Here is an 18747-nt window from a genome sequence, read left to right on the forward strand (position 1 = left end):
TTAACCTTTTATTTCTCCCATAAAAGGTGAAAACATTTAGGAAATTATTTATCATGGCCTCATTTGTTCATAACACAAAAGCCTGGCATCAATTAACTAATCAACTTCCTTTATGCCATTGGGTAGATTTGGTTACAGTGAGGTGAGCCAGCTTTCTTAACAAACAGGAAATTTGACATAAACACAAGCATAACAGGACTAAAAGTGGCCCAGTGCTTGGTACTTTAAAATATTAAAAACAATGAAACAAAAACACTGAAAGCGGACTTATATGTAGAGCCCAATTTATATTAAGGAGAACTTAGATAATGTAAATTTTCTTAAAATTCAGTTTCACAGCTAAGCAGCAAACATTTACCCAGTGTAGGCTATCTATTATCAACAAGCTGTTGAATGCATGATGATGGCATCACACCCTGCTAACCACCACATGTCTGTGTCAGTGCTTCTGATGAGGTAATCTCATGGTCAGCGTGTAATAGAATCCCCCGACTGAGAGATGGCCTTCTTCAAGAGCTTCCAGCCGACCCTGCCGTCTGTCAACATTTCTTCCATCCTGGACTCTGTCACCAGTCGTGTGGATGATCTGGCCAATGCAGTCAGCGATGCCACATATGCTGTCAGCGACCAGCTCACCGAGCAGGTTACTACGATCATCAACAAGGTGCAGGAGGAGGAGGAGGAGGAGGGGGGAAACAGCAGGAGCCAGGATGCTGCTCAGGCCTCCGGCTCGCAAGAGGGAAGGGCCGGAAATAAAAGCATGTGGCAAATGCAGAGAAACTCAGACGCTGGCCAGACTGGTTCGAGAAACAACCAAAACAGTGACACAACGGAAGGGCAGAACTCCCAGAGTCAACTGGAGTGGGAATGGAGGGACGGATGCTGGCGAGTTAAAAAGACGGAGGCCGAGCTGGCAGAAGAAGAGATGAGGAAGAAGGAGGAAAAGGAGATGCAGGAAAAACGAGAGCAGAGGAGAAAGGAGAGGAGAGAGAGGCAGCTGGAGAAAGAAGCAGAAACCAAAAGAAACAGAGAGGAAGCCAACGAAGGAGGGAAGGAAGAGGAAGATGAAACTTCTGAAAAGATAGATGACAGAGAAGGACGAGAAAGGAAGACAAATGAGAGTGAAGATCCCATATTTGCTCAGCAAAAAAGTGATGACTGTGATAAAACTTCTTACTTAGCTGATAGAGAAATAGAAACAAAGACATCAAAACAGGAGGAGAAAAAAGACGGAGAAGCCGAAGAGGGGCAGGAGAGAGAAGCAGACAATGAGGAAGAGGATGAGCCATCTAGGTCATCTTCTAAAGTCAAAAAGAGGAAGTCGGATAAGAAAAAGGACAAAGAGAGTTCAAAGAAACCTGAGGAAGACTTAGATGTGGAGAAGAAGAAAGACAGAAGCAAGAAAAGCAAGAAGAAAAAGAAAGGAAACCAAGGTCAGAGTGAGCTGCTTCTGTGTGAACACCAAAATCTGGATCTCTCCTCAAGTTTCCACTCTTACCTTTTTGGAGTGTTGTCCTCTTCTGTGTCTTCTTCTTGCCTCTTTAAGAATTGCATTCACCATTACTGAAGAGATAAATGCAATGCTTGAACTAAAGTGCCCATATGTCCTGTACAGATGGAGTTGTATCAAACAGCGAAGAGGAAAAAAGCCCGGAGGGTGTGACCCAGCAGAACATAACGTCTGCATGGAGTAAAGGCAAACAGTCCAGTGAGCAGGGAGGATACAGCAGTGAGGCCTCCAGCGAACAGGGTGAGACTGCACATATGGTCTTCTCTCTAGTTATGCAACATCTATTTGAACCAGTATGGTAAGAAAACATATGTATTTAAATTCTAAAGGTGGCACATGGCCCGTTCAGAATAATTTAAAGACATGAGGAATAGTTTTTTTTTAAGAAACATATCCCAGATAACAAAGAAAATACAGTCAGTAATTACAGATTATCATAGCATAATTACTGTTGTACTGTAGTATAATTACTGGTATCAGTAATTATACCAGTAATTACTGGTATAATTAGTATTATGGTTACTAATATTTGCCATATTTTTCCAAGCATCTACAAGTAAAACTAATTTTCTATGACAGGACAGGTAAACGCAAATTTATGCTTTTAATTACTTAATTTAAGATGCATGGTTGAATTAAAAATAAATATGCCAATATATAACACATGATGCGGGTTAAGCTTTGGCCTGCAGTTCTGACGAAATTCACTAAAAAACTTCAAATCCAAAAATCAAAAATAACTTTTCAGAATTTTGTCTTTGTTTTGTTTATTACGATATATAATTCCCAGAAGACATTAGTAAGCCTCTGTAGGTATTTTATTTTAGAGTCTAGCTCAGGTTTAAGATTATTTACCTGCTATTTATCTGCTGAATTACACATACATCCTGTTGGCTGAATACACAATGAAGATAGTATGAATCAAATTAGCATTACTGGTTCATAAAGTGCTTATTCTTTAGCTAAAAGGTTTTAATGCTGTGCTAAGCTAAGCTAACTGTCACCCAGATGGCAGCTGGTAATGAATACAGAAAACTAACAAGACAGGAAAGATCATTTAGAGTAAACATTAATGCTTTCTATTCAAAATCTAAAATATCAAACTTTACAAATGTAGTCTTTACATCCACATTGTGTTATAGGAGGTGGTATTAATGGTGATAAATATTTAGTTCAAAAGATGGGAATAGAAAAATAGATAAGTCATCAATAAGATAAGCAAAATTGCAAAAAAGCATTAAATCTGCTGAGTTAGCTGAGAAAAAGCACGAGTGACTTAAGACAGCTGGCAGCAAACCCAGACAGTAACTCTGTGGGCAAAACATTTTTGGATTTAATTTTGATTCTGTCAGTCATTCAACCATGGAGTCCAAAGGACACCTAATGAAAGTTTCTGCATAGCGCAGTAAGGCTCAAATAACAGTGAGTCCATCTCATGTTACTTCGTCTTTGTCCCTCTTCGTCTCTGTTGTGACTCCAGCTGCCAGCATTCAGAGGATAAAGAGAGATTCCTCTTTAACTGAGCTCCAGCCTCCACCGTACCAACACGTGAGCTCGGGGACACGCAAGTCCTCACGCTCAGAACGAGGAGTCCAGAGGCCGCCGTCCCCGCAGCAATCCGACAGCCCTCGCTGCTCCAGCGAGGCCAGCGTGGAGCAGGACACCGAGAGTTACCTCAACAAAGGCTGTGAGGAGGACATTCCCAGTGACAGCACTGCTGTCCTGAGCCCAGAGGTTGGTTCTGATTCTCATTATTTCAACTAATGAATCAATAAACTTTCGTAATGGTTTAACATCAAATACTCTGTGAAAAGGAAGAGTATAAAACTGTTATAAACCATCACGTTATGTCAGTAAGTTACAATATCTTGCAGAAGTTCATAGTCCTTTAATCTTGTATTTGAAATAACAACACAAAGTAGTTGATGATTGGTAAATAGAAAGAAATTAGCACAAGGACTTAATTTCTTTTCCTCTGAAATGTACAGTGTGCTTTTCAGAGAATCAACTTTTACTACATTTACTGCTACAAGTCGCTATAAGTTTGAATATTGAGAGACTGACATTTTTGTTCAACTGTGTTTACAAATGCCCACTCCTAATCTCAGGGTTGTTTTTTTTTACTATTATTATTTAAGTGGTTATCATTGGCAAAGAGTTAATGTTTACTTTACCAGTCAGTACTAGAACGTGAATGTAACCCCTCTGTTTTTGATGTTTTTAGGATGGTTCTGGTCTCCGGCTTCCTTCGGCCTACGAGCCAGAGCCCATCGCACAATACGGCACGCTGGACGTCGCCTTCGAATACGATTCTTCTGAGCAGTGGTTGGCCGTCACGGTGACGGCCGCCACCGACATCCCCGCTCTGAAACAGACGGGCAACATCGCCTGGCAGGTCCACCTGGTCCTGCTCCCCACCAAGAAGCAGCGGGCCAAAACGGGCGTGCAGAAGGGTCCGTGTCCCGTTTTCACAGAAACATTCAGGTTTTCCCGGGTGGAACAGGAGGCCCTGGGGGACTACGCGGTTCGCTTCCGCCTGTACAGCATCCGACGGATGAAAAAGGAGAAGGTCCTGGGAGAGAAGGTGTTCTACCTGACTAAGCTGAACTTGCAGGGGAAGATCGCTCTGCCCGTCACCCTGGAGCCTGGCTCTGAACTTACAGTGAGAACATCTTGTGAAATTTTACCCTCCTGTATGCTGACTTCACATGAAGCTGCATAACTTGATGATTCCGTTTTGTTTTTTTCTATCATGCCAGGGTTGTGGCTCTCTTGTAAGTGTGTCTCGTAGCGCAGGTGCTTTGTCCTACCGCTCCACCGAAGACTCATCGCTGCCAGAGATCCTCCTGGGTCTCATTTATAACGTTGCCACAGGGCAGCTTTCTGCTGAGGTTATACAAGGAAGCCACTTCAAAACTGCAGCTTCTGATAAACCTGTCAGTAAGTACTAAAGCTATAATGTGGAAGCCCTTCTCTCTTGAATTTAGTTCTGGCTTGCTGTGAATTTTCTATTCACTTTTCTTTTGCTACAATAGCTGTCTTTCAAACTGGCTGCTACGAGGAGAAAAAGGTCAAATTACAGTGGAAATGTAGAATACAACAGCGCATAATTTAAAACTACAAACCTATATTGACTTAGCATTTTAATTCTAGTTTTGGTGAGGTCCACCTCATTCTTTACAAAGCGTTACAGTTGTTGCATTTGTCAAATTCTCTACTGCAGAATTATTGATTCCTTCATTAAAAATGCTGTCTCGGAAGCAAGTTTCACATTCCAGATGGACAAGGATGAATACTATTCACATTTAAGGAACCCAAATATTTAATGTTAATCCCTTGGAGAATTCTGGGATGTGCCAGAGAAATGGCTGAATCCAACTCTGGATAGAAATAAATACTAATCTGGGAAATAAAACATTAGTGACTTCTTTTGATGTTGCAGGCTGTGTAACTGCTTTTGGAAAGGAGATGCATTTAACTCCCAGAGAGATTCATCTTCACAAATTTTACTTCTCTACACAGCGATCAAAAATACTTAATAATCAGTTTGACATGCAAGTTGCAACGGGGGCCTGCTCTCTGGTGAACATCACATTCATTAAGTTTATCATCTTTCTTCTTTCCTTTCTCCTGTGTGCCGTGGGGTGCGTCCACTTTCAGACGGTCTGTTTTGTTGTGTGAAACACTTCGTAGGGGGACAGCTGTATATCATGAGAGGTAAGGCAACAGTCACCTTTTGACAACTAAATAAATGTAGCGTGTATGAGTCTAGAAGTTTAAAACTTTTCCTATGAGCCATCAGGTCAATCTGCATTCTTCAAACTGAAATAATTATTTCTGAACAAAGAAAGCAAACAAACAAACAAAACAAAAAAACAATTGACGTTTCAGTTTCCTGGCCTCAGTCATTTTCTTTGACTTGATTTAAAGAATCGAGCTATATATATAATGCTATATTTCAGCATTGGTAAATCAGTGGTAAATCAGTGGTAAATCTGACAAAGGGAAACAAAAATGTGAAATTCAATTTTTATTAAGCTGGTGTATATGGATCTCAAAAGATATATTGATTATTTATTTTTATACAGTGTTATGAAGTTATTTTGTCTTAAAACAACAAAAAGTACCTACATGTCAACAGTTCAAAAATGAACATTTTTGACAAAATTAGAAAAAACGTAAAGTGTTTAGGTTAATATTTTAAATGCTGTATCTACCAACAGCTCTCAGTTGATCTCTATTCGCCTTGTTGGGAGATTACTAGCAACAATTTGTCTTTATTTTGTAGAAACTAGTTTTCACTTTGGCATTAAAAAGTTTTTTTGTATATTTTCTAGTTATAGAAGCCAAACTGTTGATGATTATTGATTTGTAAAAGCAATTTAAAAAATAGTAAAACATCCAAGGGGGTGGATACTTTCTATTAGCACTTTACGTACACTTATTAAAATGTCTGTTGCAGTGCCTAATTTTAACCACTTGATGGCACTCCATCCCTGATCTTCCGCGCGTCTCTCCTTCCAGACACCTACGTTAAATTGACCATGCTGGACTCCAAGGGCAAAGAGATGTCCAAACGCAAGACGGCCGTGTGCCGCGGCCAGCCCAACCCCACCTACAAGGAGACGTTTGTCTTCCAGGTGGCGCTCTTCCAGCTGTCCGAGGTGTCGCTGGTGGTGTCCGTGTTCTGCAGGCGGAGCAGCATGAGGCCCAGGGAGAGGCTGGGCTGGGTCTCCTTGGGCCACAGCAGCACCACCGAGGAGCAGCAATCCCACTGGACAGAGATGAGGGAGGCAGAGGGGCAGCAGGTTTGCCACTGGCACACTCTGACCGACACCTAGGAGACGCTTTATGAGGATTTATGAGCAACCGTAAAGAGCATCCAAAGCTCTGGAAGAGCAGAAAACACCTTCTGCGTACGAGTGTCCTTGTGTGCGGTGCATTCAGGTGTGAGGGTGGAAGAAGCTTCCCGGTCCTCACTGCCAGACTGCATGGCTGCCCTGTAACCTGCCACAGGGCTGACTACACGGGGAAGGATTCACACCAACGACTCCAGCCTTTTGAACGACACACTGTTTAAAAAAAAAAATCAACTGACACTGTAATTCATAAGTAAAAACAATTTGTTTTATATTAAGAAATTATTTTCACAGCAAAATGCGCATGCACACCAAGTGTTTACAGGACCAACATGACACAACACGTCCAGACGGCTTCAGCCTTTGAATTTCGGACCACAGAGTTTGGTGCCGGACCGGCAAGACTCCTTCCAATTTTTTTTCTGGGCTTCAGCTATCACCAGCATACCAGACATTTCTCCAGCACTGACAAAAGAGGATGCAAAGAGTGGACTGTTACAAGAGTCCTGCAACATGCTGCAACTTATGCTTACGAGCTGTTCTTTTTACGATATGTTTACATGCACACGGCATTATGCAAGATAAATTAGTTGGTTTGCTCCGGGATTTTTTTAAAAATGATTTTTGGAGAATTATCTTTCATAAATTTTATATTTTAAAAAAAAATCATTTGCATAACTCTGAAACACTATGCATATGATGCAGGAAGGGTGCACTTCTTCCCTGTGCTTGCCGAGTCTCTTACGGGATTGGACACAGCTCTGCATGCCGTCTGCACTGAAGGACAGCTTCCCTTCCTGTGTAACGCAGACTTGAGCCCGTTTCACCGTTCAGCCTTCTGACAGCTCTGCCATGTTCGTTCATGTAGAAACACGGCGCATCACGCCGGGCCGAGGAGGAGTATGCAAAAGACCGCACAGTCCCAATAAACTGCGAGGGCAGCACCGATGGCAACCTCAGCTGTGCTTCCTGGGCTGGAGCGAGGAATAAAGAAAAAGCAGAGTTAAAGACAGAAGAATCATATTACTCCCCCCCCCCCCCCATACCACTGTAATTGAAAATGTGACGTTTCATAAAGGCTGAAGAAATATTTGGCAGGAGCAGTATAAGGTTCTACCTGTATGTTAAAATGCTGATCTGTGAGAGCAGCTGTGAGTCGGGGGTGGGGGGTGGGGGGGGGGGGGGGGGAAAGAAAATCTCTCCCCTGAGGACAAATGAAAACTCCAGAGTCACACCCATCCCTCCACCAGCTGGCTCGGCTCCAGAGGCGTGGGCTGCCCGCTCGGCTCTCGTTCTGTCGAAGCGTGCTGCGGTCACACCTCATCAGTGGTATTCATTTCAAATTAACGAAGAACACATCCAGAGTTTCTAACAGTTAATTTTTTTTTTCTTTTATTAAGAGATTGAGTGTAAAAATGAAATCATTCCACTGTTTTTTTTTTTCCTTCTTCTTCTTTTGGCATCTTCAGTAGATTAGAAAACATGTTTCAAAGTCCATGGCGCATGGAGATTGTCAAATCTGGACTGGATTATTCCATATTAAACTTGAGTTCTTTTATTAATAGTTTGATATTTTTTGTTGATAAAATTTCCCCCCAAAAATTGAAGTGTCAGGGCTTTGTTTGGTATCTAAACTAACACTCGCATCCAGTTTAAAGGGTGAGCATTTTTAAGGTTGTGTCAGTGACTAAAAAATGAAAACAATGAAGAGTTTGGAGAAAAACTTATGTTTTGGAGTTGCTAATGTGTTTTCAATGCGAAGTTACTTTATTCCATACTGGACCAGACACGGAAAATTGAGTAAAACCTTCAGTGCCTTAGTAGGAACTAGGACGAAGGGAAAAATTTCCGGCTGAAGCTTTTTGCAATTTTGATGAAATGTTTTCAGTAAATTTTGCTCATTGAAATAGATATACTGTGTTGCAAAAGTGTTTGTACCCAAATTGTCAGTTTGTATCAAATTTTAATTTATTTATTTTAGGTTTCGTATGATAGACCAAAACAATGAGGTGCAAACTTGTGGAGACAAAAACGATAAATGGTTTCCAACGGGGTTTTTTTTTTACAAAAGAAGAAAAAAAAAAAAAAGTGATTTGCGTTTGTACTCAACCACATGTACTCTGACACCCATGAATAAAATCCAGGAATCTCCTAATTGGTAAATAGTCCAGCTGTTCAGAGGGTTTGCTACAGAAATTATTCAAACAGAATCATGAAAACCAAGAAAAACACTGGGCAGATAAAGACTTTTAATGCCCAATGTGAAGAGCCGTGGTGGCAGCATCATGGTGTGGGAGCGCTGTTCCTCCGGAGTGGCAGGAAAGCCGGTCAGAACTGATGGGAAGGTAAATACAGAGCGATTGTGGAAGAAAACCTGTTAATGGAGGCAAAGATCTGGAACTGTAGAGAGGATTCCCATTCCAGCAGGACAACAACTCTGGACAGATGGCCAAAGTTACAAATGAATGAACATGCTGTGACCCGAGACAAAGTACTGACCTAAACCTAATTGAGAATCTGTGCCACAGCTTGAAAACTGCTCCGCAAAAATGTTATACAAAGTATGGATTCAGAGGGAGCTGAAAACATATGGACGACAAAACTTCCAGATTTATTTCTTGTAAAAACGTTGAAAACCCGAGAATCATTTTACATTCACAGCCATATGCTGCTTTGTGTCGGTCTGTTTCAGAAAAAAAAGAAAAAAAGATGTTCTGTTTGTGGCTATCAGGTGACAAAATGTACTAAAATTCAAGAGGTAGGAATCCCTTTGCCAGAGTCAAAAGACGTCAGTAGACATAAAAATGAGGACATGAGTCAAGAACATTTTTTATTAGACAAGTTTTTATTCCCATTCATCTGGCCTTTGAATGGCATGTCTGATGCTGTCATCAGTCTGACAGCACAAGCAGCGGTGCAGGTGGCTGGAGCCAGACCAAGGAGTGCATATTTTCATCAATATTTACACCTTGCAGGGTGACTGCAGCCTTTTAGATTGATTCTGCTTCAAGCCACAGAAAACTAGTTGTGCCACTGACGCTTGAAGAGGGGGGAAAAAAAACGGAGGGAGAAATGCTGACCCAAACTGAGCACATAGGACTTGGTCAGAGTCGAAAGATAATTACAAATATCCTGGAACAAGGGCCAGGCTGCTTGTAATAGCAGGGGAATAAGGAAATGCATTTTTTGGTCGTTTTACAACACGCCTAATAAAAACCGACTCCAATATATTATATTCCATATATTTGGCCCTCGAGTCAGAGGCATCACAAGGCTTTCATTGGCAGCAACATTAATGGGATGTCTCTTTTAGGTTGGGATCTGAGTGATCAGGAACAAGCAACCACAACATTATGGTTTTATTGTATGTCTTATCAAGTTTAAAAACAGCCTTTTTAATAACATCATTAATAAATATACACAATGTTGTGAAAGTTCCATAAAAGCATCCTCACAGAGTACAAATGCTGGGAAAGAACACCAATTTGAGCTTCTATTTTCTTTTCTTTTTTGCTCCTCCGAGTTTTATATTAAGATTACAGAAAATTAACTGACAGTCAAATAACGAGAAACTTTGGATTTATAATACATGATGGGTTAGGCTTCAGTGGTTTGATGAGGGTTGTACCGTTCTGCATCCCTTTAGTGAGCACCTTGCAAATGTATGCTGCAGACATCGTACCCATTTGGCAAAAGAAAAAAAAAACAAATAAAGAAAAACAAACATAAAAAGAAACATTCATCAAGCAAAGGTAAAAAGAACAGATGTAAAAAGTTACTATCTACATGAGATGTGCTCCAGATCTGTGCTGCAAAGGCAGGACTTGCTACACGGTGATGACATTCAACATTCAAGCTTTCCCAACTCTGGGAACAGGCCTCATTTTACCAGCTCAGTACAAGCACACAAAGGGTAGCAAAGAAAACGGGAGCACATTAAGTATCTTTAGAGGCCAGATCAACGAGTTGTTGTTTTGGACCATTTCTTCTCTCAGATCATTACCCTTGCTCCTCCGTGAGACAAAACAAAATTAATTAGTGAGATCTGAATGTGCTAGTAGGGGGGAAATTTGTCACAATTTGACGGAGGAAGAAAAACTGTTGCCTGTAGTTTCAGATTTAATGACCCAAGTGCACATTATAGTCAGAAGTTTACATACACTCCTCATGGACATGATGGACATTAATTTGAATATTTTAATGATGCAGTTGAACATCTGGAAGGGATGTTCTTGTTGCCCTTGCAACTTCAGTAAGGCATAAAAAAAAATTTGCCGCATAAGTTTAGCTTAAATATCTATATTTACACCCCAAAGCTTCTGACAAGATCCTGGCTGAATATTGGACAACTCTTCATAGCAGAATTAATGGAGATTATTTTATAATTGGTTTGTTTCCCCTCACTGAAACAGCTTAAAGCACTATATTCACATTAATTGTAAGGGTTCCTATACAGTTCCTATGTGAAAGTTTAAACTTTTCCACCAGGAAAGAATAACGGGAAAAATTTAACTCAAGGAAGGAAATAACGAAGTGCTCAGGAAAGTGAGGGAGCAAGCGACAAAGAAAGTACATGTAAAACAAACTGGGGACTGAAGGCAGAAGAAATAACATGTCATTAGACAATAGTATAGAGATTAAAGTCTGGAAAGAAAATTATTTCTCCATACTTATAAATACCTAAAAAAAATACTCAAATCAAACCAAAGTCTGCCTAGGAACACTAACCAGGGTAGAGGGCAGAAAAAATAATGCAAGCCTTCAACAGCATGTTTGATCTGGTTTGGTATTATTGTACGGTTGAAACACAAAACTGTGTTCATGTTTTCGCGGTTTGGGTCAGAACTATCAGAAGAAAGGAAACTGGGAAGGATGTTCAAGAACCACTAAGCCTCAATCACACACAACATCATGCTGGAATGTCAGCATCATGGTCTATAGCAAACTCAACTTAACATCAAGTGAGAGGGTTCTGAAAAGCAACAACTGCACGGTCCAACATCAGCACATTCAAACCAGAACTTTACCAATTCTACCGTGGTCAGAGGTCAAACATCCAGCCTGCGTTATGTGTGGATCATGCTGATGGATGAAAGGACAGTTGTTAAAGTATAAACTTAATCAGAAACCCCCCAAAATGTGTGTGTACGTATAATGTGTAAACGAAAAAATAAATAATCCAAAATAAATTGAAACTTGCTCAACAAATTATTGCATTTAATAATCACATAAATGTAATATTTTTACCCATTAATATGGGATTTATGCTGATGAGTGTATATAAATCTCTGACTACAGTTGTATAGACCTCCAACTGCATCCATAATACATTCTACTGAAACTGCCTGTTAATTTTTGTGATACTGATAATTTTCAGCCATTTGGTTAATATCACTTCATTAAAAATGATTCGAGTTGGACAGCATGATGGTTGGTTTTATTGACACATTTGAGGCATTATGGTGACCGCTAAAGTGAATTCCCTCTGGAGGACGCAACGCTGCTAAGACATGATTGGACTGAGCTGTTGTCATTTTGATTTCCCAAAAGGCAGGGAGGTCTCAAAGTTTCCTCTAGATGTAAATTTACACATTTGAACATTAAAAAAATAAAAATAAAAAGAACAGTCCAATAAAATACGTTTGATCATCAGTGCTTGAGTTTGAAGAACAGTTTTCAACTGAATTGCTCTCAGCTGAAGCCATAATTCTGTCCGTTACTTCTGCAGCTCCACCATCAGGAGTGAAGAGTTTCTGTACACTGTAAGTCTGCCTGCTTTTCCGTGGCAGGCAGGTAAGAGGTGCAAATATCTTCTGTAACTAGTGGTTGATGATTGAACATAATTGAAAAGGCGTGTAAAAAAAACAAGAAGTGACGTCCGCTGAAAAGGCTTCAATTCTCGGCAGTGGTTTCTCTCAACCTACACTCTCTGAATTTCCAGCTGGTTAAGGTTAAACGTTCGATCCACCTCCACAAAATCTGAGCCCAAAAGCTTCCTCCTGCTTGTTTATGCTGCAGTCCAGCCGTCAGTCTTCATCACTACTTGCAGTGGATGTTTCAGTCTGTCAATCTCTCCCTTCTGTCCGTCTGCGAAGATGCCCGACCCCCGGCTAGATGAATTTGAAGCACTTTGTCTTATCGTGGGGCAAACGAGTCTTAAACAGCACAGAGTCCACTCTGAACTGCGTGTATAGCAGCGGCATGTAACCGTACACCTTGACAAAGAAGTTGATGCATTTGTGGCGCTCGTGGAAGTGCGAGTCGTCGTGTGAAAGGGCCTGAGGGCAGCCGGGGCAGCGGAATGTCCAGCGGGAAGTTACCTGAAATAAACAGAGGGACTGTAAAGTCGCAGTTTTTCACTTTGAAAGGCAATTTGGCAGTCTGCAAAACACACCGCTAACTGTTGCTGAAGGCCTTCTTGTAGTGAAGGAGTGTGCAGATTTACGACGTTGGTCTGTCGTAAACATGCCGTCTAGTAATAAATGTCCTTCCAAGTGAAATTCTGGAGAAAACTCAAGCGTAAAGCGCCGATTCGATCTGCCTTTTTGTAATTCATAATTGTGTGTGTGCAATATTGAAAGTGCCAGTTTGAGTAATGGCATGCCTAAATGGGCACAAACAAAAATACACAGGGTCTGAAGAGAATGGATGGATTAAATGCCAACAAGACAAGCAGCAGAAGGTAATGCATAAAGTTTTCACAACTTTGGAATTTCTCACTTTACAGTCAAACTTCTATGCATTTTATGTAGATTTTATGGATTAACCAAGACAAAGTAGTGCATTATTACAAAGTGGAAATAAAATATACTTTCTAAAAGGTTTCATCAGTAAAAATCTTAAAACAGAGTCAAAACATAACACCACCCTTCAGTGCAACTACAGCTTCAGCTCTCTAGGAATATGTTTCCACCAGCTTTACACATCTAAATATTGAGGTTAATATCTATTTTTCTTTGAGAAGAGCTGAAGCTCATCATCTGTTCACATCAGTTTTCAGATCTCTAAAAGAGATCATTTTATCCTTTATTTAAAGCAGAGAATATGGATTACAGACGTAATCTGCTTTCAAAACATGCAGGTGAGATTGTGGAATCAAAGACTGTGGCTGATATCACATCATTCACCTGATTGAAAAATTTTAGACATATTAGTTTTGGTTTCATCTGACTGGTACTCGTTCTTCCCTGGAATAATGTTTTCTTACATAACCCTGGACTTGTACTTCTCCACAATCTCATCCGTCATTAAAAAAGTAGAAAATCAGCAAGTAATTTCCTTCTGTTTCACAATATGTCACTACTATATGCTGATCTTTCACATAAAATTCACCAAAAACATTTTGCTGTGTGATGGTTGTGATGCAATAAAATATGAAAAGTTCAGGAGACGCAAATATTTTATCTACACTGTACAGGTGTTTATGAACAACAAGTCGAAATGTTTGAATTATTGATAGCAAAAGTTAAACAGGTGATAAAAGGCAGGAAATTCAAAATGTCAAGACTAAAAAAATTCGAGATTCTTCAAAATAAAACAGAAATAGGAACAAGACCAAGAATGACATGCAAAAACGTAGAAGAAAAAAAAAAATCAGTCCAGGATCAATTTTAACGAGGTCGACAGAATTAACAAGTTTGTTAAGCGATCATTAGAAAAAGTCAGGAAAAGTCATGTTTAAACCTCTACAAATGCAGACTTCTCTTCTTTTAGCGCAGAAAAAGCAGCTTTCTGTTCTTCCAAGTGGCTTCAAAACTCTCAATTCTAGTAAGTGATGCAGCACACAAAGCAACACTGTACTGCTGGAAGTGGTTTTGAGGTCTGAACATATTTCAAGAACAGTGCTTGTTAGAGACATAAGAGAAACAAGTCAAAGCCTCCTAAGTGTTAAAAACAGATTTAAGTGTTGAGTGGTGGCAATTTTCTCCATCTGGTAGAATTTGGCACAGAGCATATTTCCTTGCACAAGGAATCATTTGTGCACTTAAAAGACAAAAGATAAAAACTGTAAAATATATATGTATATTTTATGAAACTGAACAAGCTCAAGAGGAACTAGCTGAACATTTTAACTCTCATAGCAGATGTTTAAAAGGAAATATCGCACTGGGTCTCTAACTTGTAGAGACACAGATTATCACACATGTTAATGTGTGTCGTTTTAATGGTATGATGCGAGAGAAAGTTTTATTTGGATTTTAAAGCTTTAATCAATAACAATTTAGTTGTATTTTGTAGTTTGTGAAGCAGTCTGTCTAAGTTTAAAACAAATTCTATCGCCATCACTTTGTTCAGGTCTTAATACCAGATTAACCATTTAAGGAAAGCATTGTTCTGTTCTGCAAACCATCTAACATTAAATATTTAATTTAGAAGTACTATTGACAGGATGCTAAACTTGAAATGTTGCCGCAGAGTCGATGCTACTTAAAGTTTCATTTAGGTCTATCAGCAAGGCTGATGAAGAAAGAAAAATTGGATTAAAGCTTTGTTTTAGCCTCAGTTGTGAGAACATTGTATCACACAAAGCCATCAAATGCCCATTTAAAGTCCATTCTAGGAAATTCTCTAGAGCAATTTCAAAGTCCGCTTGAGACGGCGCGTCTTCCAGACAGAAGGAACAAATGTTGGCTAATCAAGCAGCAAGCGGCTGAAATCTTACAATGCATTGAAGCGAAAAACATCAGTCTGCAGCTGAGAGGGGGGAAAGCCTGTTTCTGTCTACCACTGCATGAAAAATAAGGACACGCTGTTTAAAAATGACTGTGGTAAATCTGCTGCTGTGCAGACATGCTGCCCATTTAAGATTTCAATTATGAAAGAAAAAATACTCGCAAAACATTCAGGTTTGAATGTTGCCAATTTCTCACCAGCGGTGCAATAAAAAACAGCAATTTAATTTCCAATCTTATTTGTCCTATTGGGTGTAGAAGAAGGGAAATATATTCCCTCAGCCATAAGAACGACAGATTTGCTCCAAATTCAATATTCAAAGGGTTTACTCTTCAGTGAAGTGCTGTCATAAAACATCCTCCCTCCACCAAAGACGGCTTTAATTCCCTGCGGAATATCCCCACTCCGATAAATCAGGCATAACTTTAAAACCACAGGCTCCAGCAGCTTCCATGACTTGATTGCCGTAATTATTTGCCTAGGCATAAACATGCTGTGCAGCGCTGAACGTCCTTCCAATAAAAATCCAGAACAGAAAAGGCAAGCATAACCCACCGACGTGAGCTTGTTTTTGAGTTAAACTTTTTTTTTTTATGCGGGTAATATTGGATATGCCAGTTTGAGTAATGGAGAGTCTAAATAGAGAAAAATAAAAATACATTTAACCCAGGGGGAGAAACACAAACTTGAAGAGTGAGAACGCAGCATGCCGTTTCTGACCTTGATCGGAGGTTTGCGGGTTATGTGAGACACCAGAAAGTTCATGGCAATGTCCTCGCAGTTTATGTACTCGTCCACCATGTCCCTGATGGCCTGGGGCATCACGTAAGAGTACAGGTAGGCGTAGTACTACAAGGACAAAAAAAAAAAAAAACACGCAGGGAAAATCTGTCAGCAACATGGCTGTATTAAACTCTACAGCGTATGATTTATTTATTTATTTTTTTCAAGATTTCTTTTTATCTGACCTTATGGAAGAAAGCAGCTCCTGTCAGGACCATGGAGAGCTCACAAGAGTAGTTGGAGTTGTAGAGCCAGGACTGATGGTTGACGTCCCACGCATGATACCTCCCTGGGAAACCGACGATGCGATCTCTGGCCTCACGCCACACTCTGGGAGATATCACCAAACGGAGAAAACAAACAACATGAGTCATTCAAGACCTTACTCGAGTCTGAAAGTTTACTCAGGTTGTTAAAACTTTCTCGGATTTGCCTCTTTTCATGTATGTTATGGTACCCCGCTAATACAAAGGAGTAATTGAAGAATTGTAGTGTCCTCGCTTTTTCAAATTTAGCGTATTACAAGTATTGTGGTTTTATGTGACAATCACAAAGATGTGCTAAATTGTGAGGTGGAAAAACAATTATTTTCAGCATTTTACAAATTGAAGTCCAAAACGTTTGTCAAGCATTTGTATTCATTCAGCCTGAGCCAATAAAGCAGTAAACTTTTGAATATTTTGAAGTTTTAACTCCAGTCTATGGCCTTCAACCTTTATTGCTGACTATAGTTTCTGGGTTGTTGTTCTTCAGGAAGATGAAGTCCTAGTCTAAAGTCTTTTTCAGCCTCTAATAATTTCTTCCACAATTATTACCTTTAATTTAGCTCCATCCATCTCCCCTCCAGCTTTGCCAAGATACAAGTTTATAAGATTAAAACCCACACAAAGTGGATTATTTGTCATGTATGTAACATCTGAAGCACTTGAATTTAGCGGTAACAGAGTAAAGATGGCTAAATGCAAATGAACTCCGTATTTCTCAGACTTTTCAACGCAACACAGTTATGTATCACTTTGTGCCTAAATGTATGGGGTATGAATACTTTTCCAAGGCTCTGCGTGTATTCTTACACGTAACATCTGTACGACATCAGCGAAACAGAAACAAACATACTTCATCCAAGTTCAGTGTTTCAGTTTATGAGATGAGATAACTGGACTCCTCCCATCCAGAAGATCCACAGAATGTCCAAAAGCAAATCAACTTCTCTAATACATTCATGTGCAGCCACTTAAAAAATCTAAGATGCTCAATGGCACGGGGACTTCTCTCTCCCTGGAGAGGAGGTCAGGAAACATTCCTGAATAATCATTGGGGGGAGTTTGAGAAAATGCATCACATATGACCCAGTACACAAACAAACAGTCAGAGGGCCGGTTTCTGTCTGTCTGGACAAGCTGCCACAGCGGCCCCAAACAAGACGGGAGCAGGGGCGAGAACTCTGCAGGAAAAAACAGCTTTTATTTGGTTTAAACACAGACTTCACATTTGAGCTATTCAACAGACACATGGATACATCAGTCTCTTTTTATTTATTGTGTCATATTCAGTGGTTTCCTTCAAAGTGGTGTTTTGAATTTTTGGGATGTTACTTTTTTCCTCAGAGACAAAAACCCTTAAGTGTTGCAACTACAACTGATTGAGAATTAGATTTGGCTTTAAGTAACAAATCCGACCAGATATAATTAAACTTCTACATCTAATATAATAATAAATAATAATAACAATAACAATAATAATAATAATAATAATAATAATAATAATAATAAAAGCATTACTCATTTTCATTACTTTAAAATTAGTAAGACCAGAATTAGCAGGTCAGGCCTCAAAGATCAGTGATCGGCCAGAAAACTGCAATCAGTGCAGCACAAGTAAAAACACACACCTCAGACCTACTGGCAAGCACAGAGGTGGAAGAGTGATGATGCGGGTTTGTTTTCCAATTAGAGGACCTGGTCATCTTACAGTCAAGTCGACCCACAACTTCTTTCTGTCCAAACGTATTTTACAATCAAATGTGACGCCTGGTGGCTGAAAGGTTAAAACTGACTCAAACTGCGCCATTAAGAAAATCCCAAACACAGGAGCAAAACCACAGCAGAAGAATCAAGGTACTGAAATGGTCCAGTCAAAGTCAATATTTCAACCTGATTATAAATGCTGTGGAGGGACCTTGGGAGGCTTGTGCAGAATCAAACGTTGGAAAATATCAAAGAACTGTAGCTATGGAGTGAACCACAGTGGGTCAAATTTCTCTCTAATTGATGAGGGAGACAGAAAAACTTCCAACTCCAAAGGCTTTTCCACATGCTCTTGTTTTAGATGTTAAATCTTAGTGTTTGAAATCTTTCCTGTAGGCACAAAACAGAGAAAACAACAGTACTCAAGAGCTTCACTGACCTGAAGCCAAACATGATCTCGTCGTGCCGAAGATGAGCATCGTCATCAATGGAGAGGACGGCCTCGGTTTCCACGACGTCCCAGGGTAGAAAGCGGTTGTTGAGGCTGTTCTTTTCTGTGCGGACAACCTGCAGGCATGAGTTTGGCAAAAAAGGGCATTTATATAAGGCAGCACAGAGAACATTTTATATAATACTACCCAGAACAGTTTGAAAAGACATCCAAAAGAAAATAACTGCAAAGGAAAACAGGGCACCATGTCTTGAGATCTATAACTTGTCTTTTTTTTTTTATTGCTGGCCATTTTATTTTCTTATGATTAAAAAAAACAGGCCAAATTATTAATTGGCATTAAACTTATGAAATACACTTTATAAATACAATATACAGAAACATTAAATTTTATAGTAATTAAAATCTGCAATAACTTTTATTTTTAATATTTTGCATTTAAAAAACATTAGCAAGAAAGCAGGCAGTTTATTAATGATGCCAATTCTGCTTTGTGTGTATTTG

General features: G+C 39.7%; 2 protein-coding genes across 2 annotated transcripts in view; one reads left to right on the top strand and one right to left on the bottom strand.

The window, feature by feature from the left end:
- The first annotated feature begins 208 nt into the window (after positions 1-208).
- Positions 209-9925, top strand: LOC114158238 (synaptotagmin-14-like). Its single transcript, XM_028039578.1, has 7 exons — positions 209-1433; positions 1616-1750; positions 2991-3244; positions 3735-4172; positions 4270-4450; positions 5171-5227; positions 6035-9925. The coding sequence occupies exons 1-7, from the start codon at positions 500-502 to the stop codon at positions 6349-6351; spliced, it is 2316 nt and encodes a 771-aa protein (XP_027895379.1). The 5' UTR covers positions 209-499; the 3' UTR covers positions 6352-9925.
- extl3 (exostosin-like glycosyltransferase 3) overlaps positions 9200-18747 on the bottom strand; it is a 31908-nt gene continuing 22360 nt past the window's right edge. The window contains exons 3-6 of the mRNA XM_028039576.1: positions 18232-18359; positions 16011-16155; positions 15763-15891; positions 9200-12689 (exon numbers count right to left, since the gene is read on the bottom strand). Of these exons, the coding sequence (XP_027895377.1) occupies positions 12480-12689; positions 15763-15891; positions 16011-16155; positions 18232-18359 (612 nt within the window). The 3' untranslated portion in view covers positions 9200-12479. The remainder of the gene's footprint in view (positions 12690-15762; positions 15892-16010; positions 16156-18231; positions 18360-18747) is intronic.

This window comes from Xiphophorus couchianus, chromosome 15 (genome assembly GCF_001444195.1).
Source record: "Xiphophorus couchianus chromosome 15, X_couchianus-1.0, whole genome shotgun sequence".
Taxonomy (NCBI): Eukaryota; Metazoa; Chordata; class Actinopteri; order Cyprinodontiformes; family Poeciliidae; genus Xiphophorus; species Xiphophorus couchianus.

What these genes read in the sequence shown, in the direction of transcription:
- LOC114158238 (XM_028039578.1), top strand. Translation starts at nt 500, where the DNA reads ATGGCCTTCTTCAAGAGCTTCCAGCCGACCCTGCCGTCTGTCAACATT. An exon ending in GAAAAAGAAAGGAAACCAAG is followed by an intron (nt 1,434 to 1,615) that starts GTCAGAGTGAGC and finishes TGTCCTGTACAG; the next exon opens with ATGGAGTTGTATCAAACAGC. An exon ending in ACAGCTGTATATCATGAGAG is followed by an intron (nt 5,228 to 6,034) that starts GTAAGGCAACAG and finishes CTCTCCTTCCAG; the next exon opens with ACACCTACGTTAAATTGACC.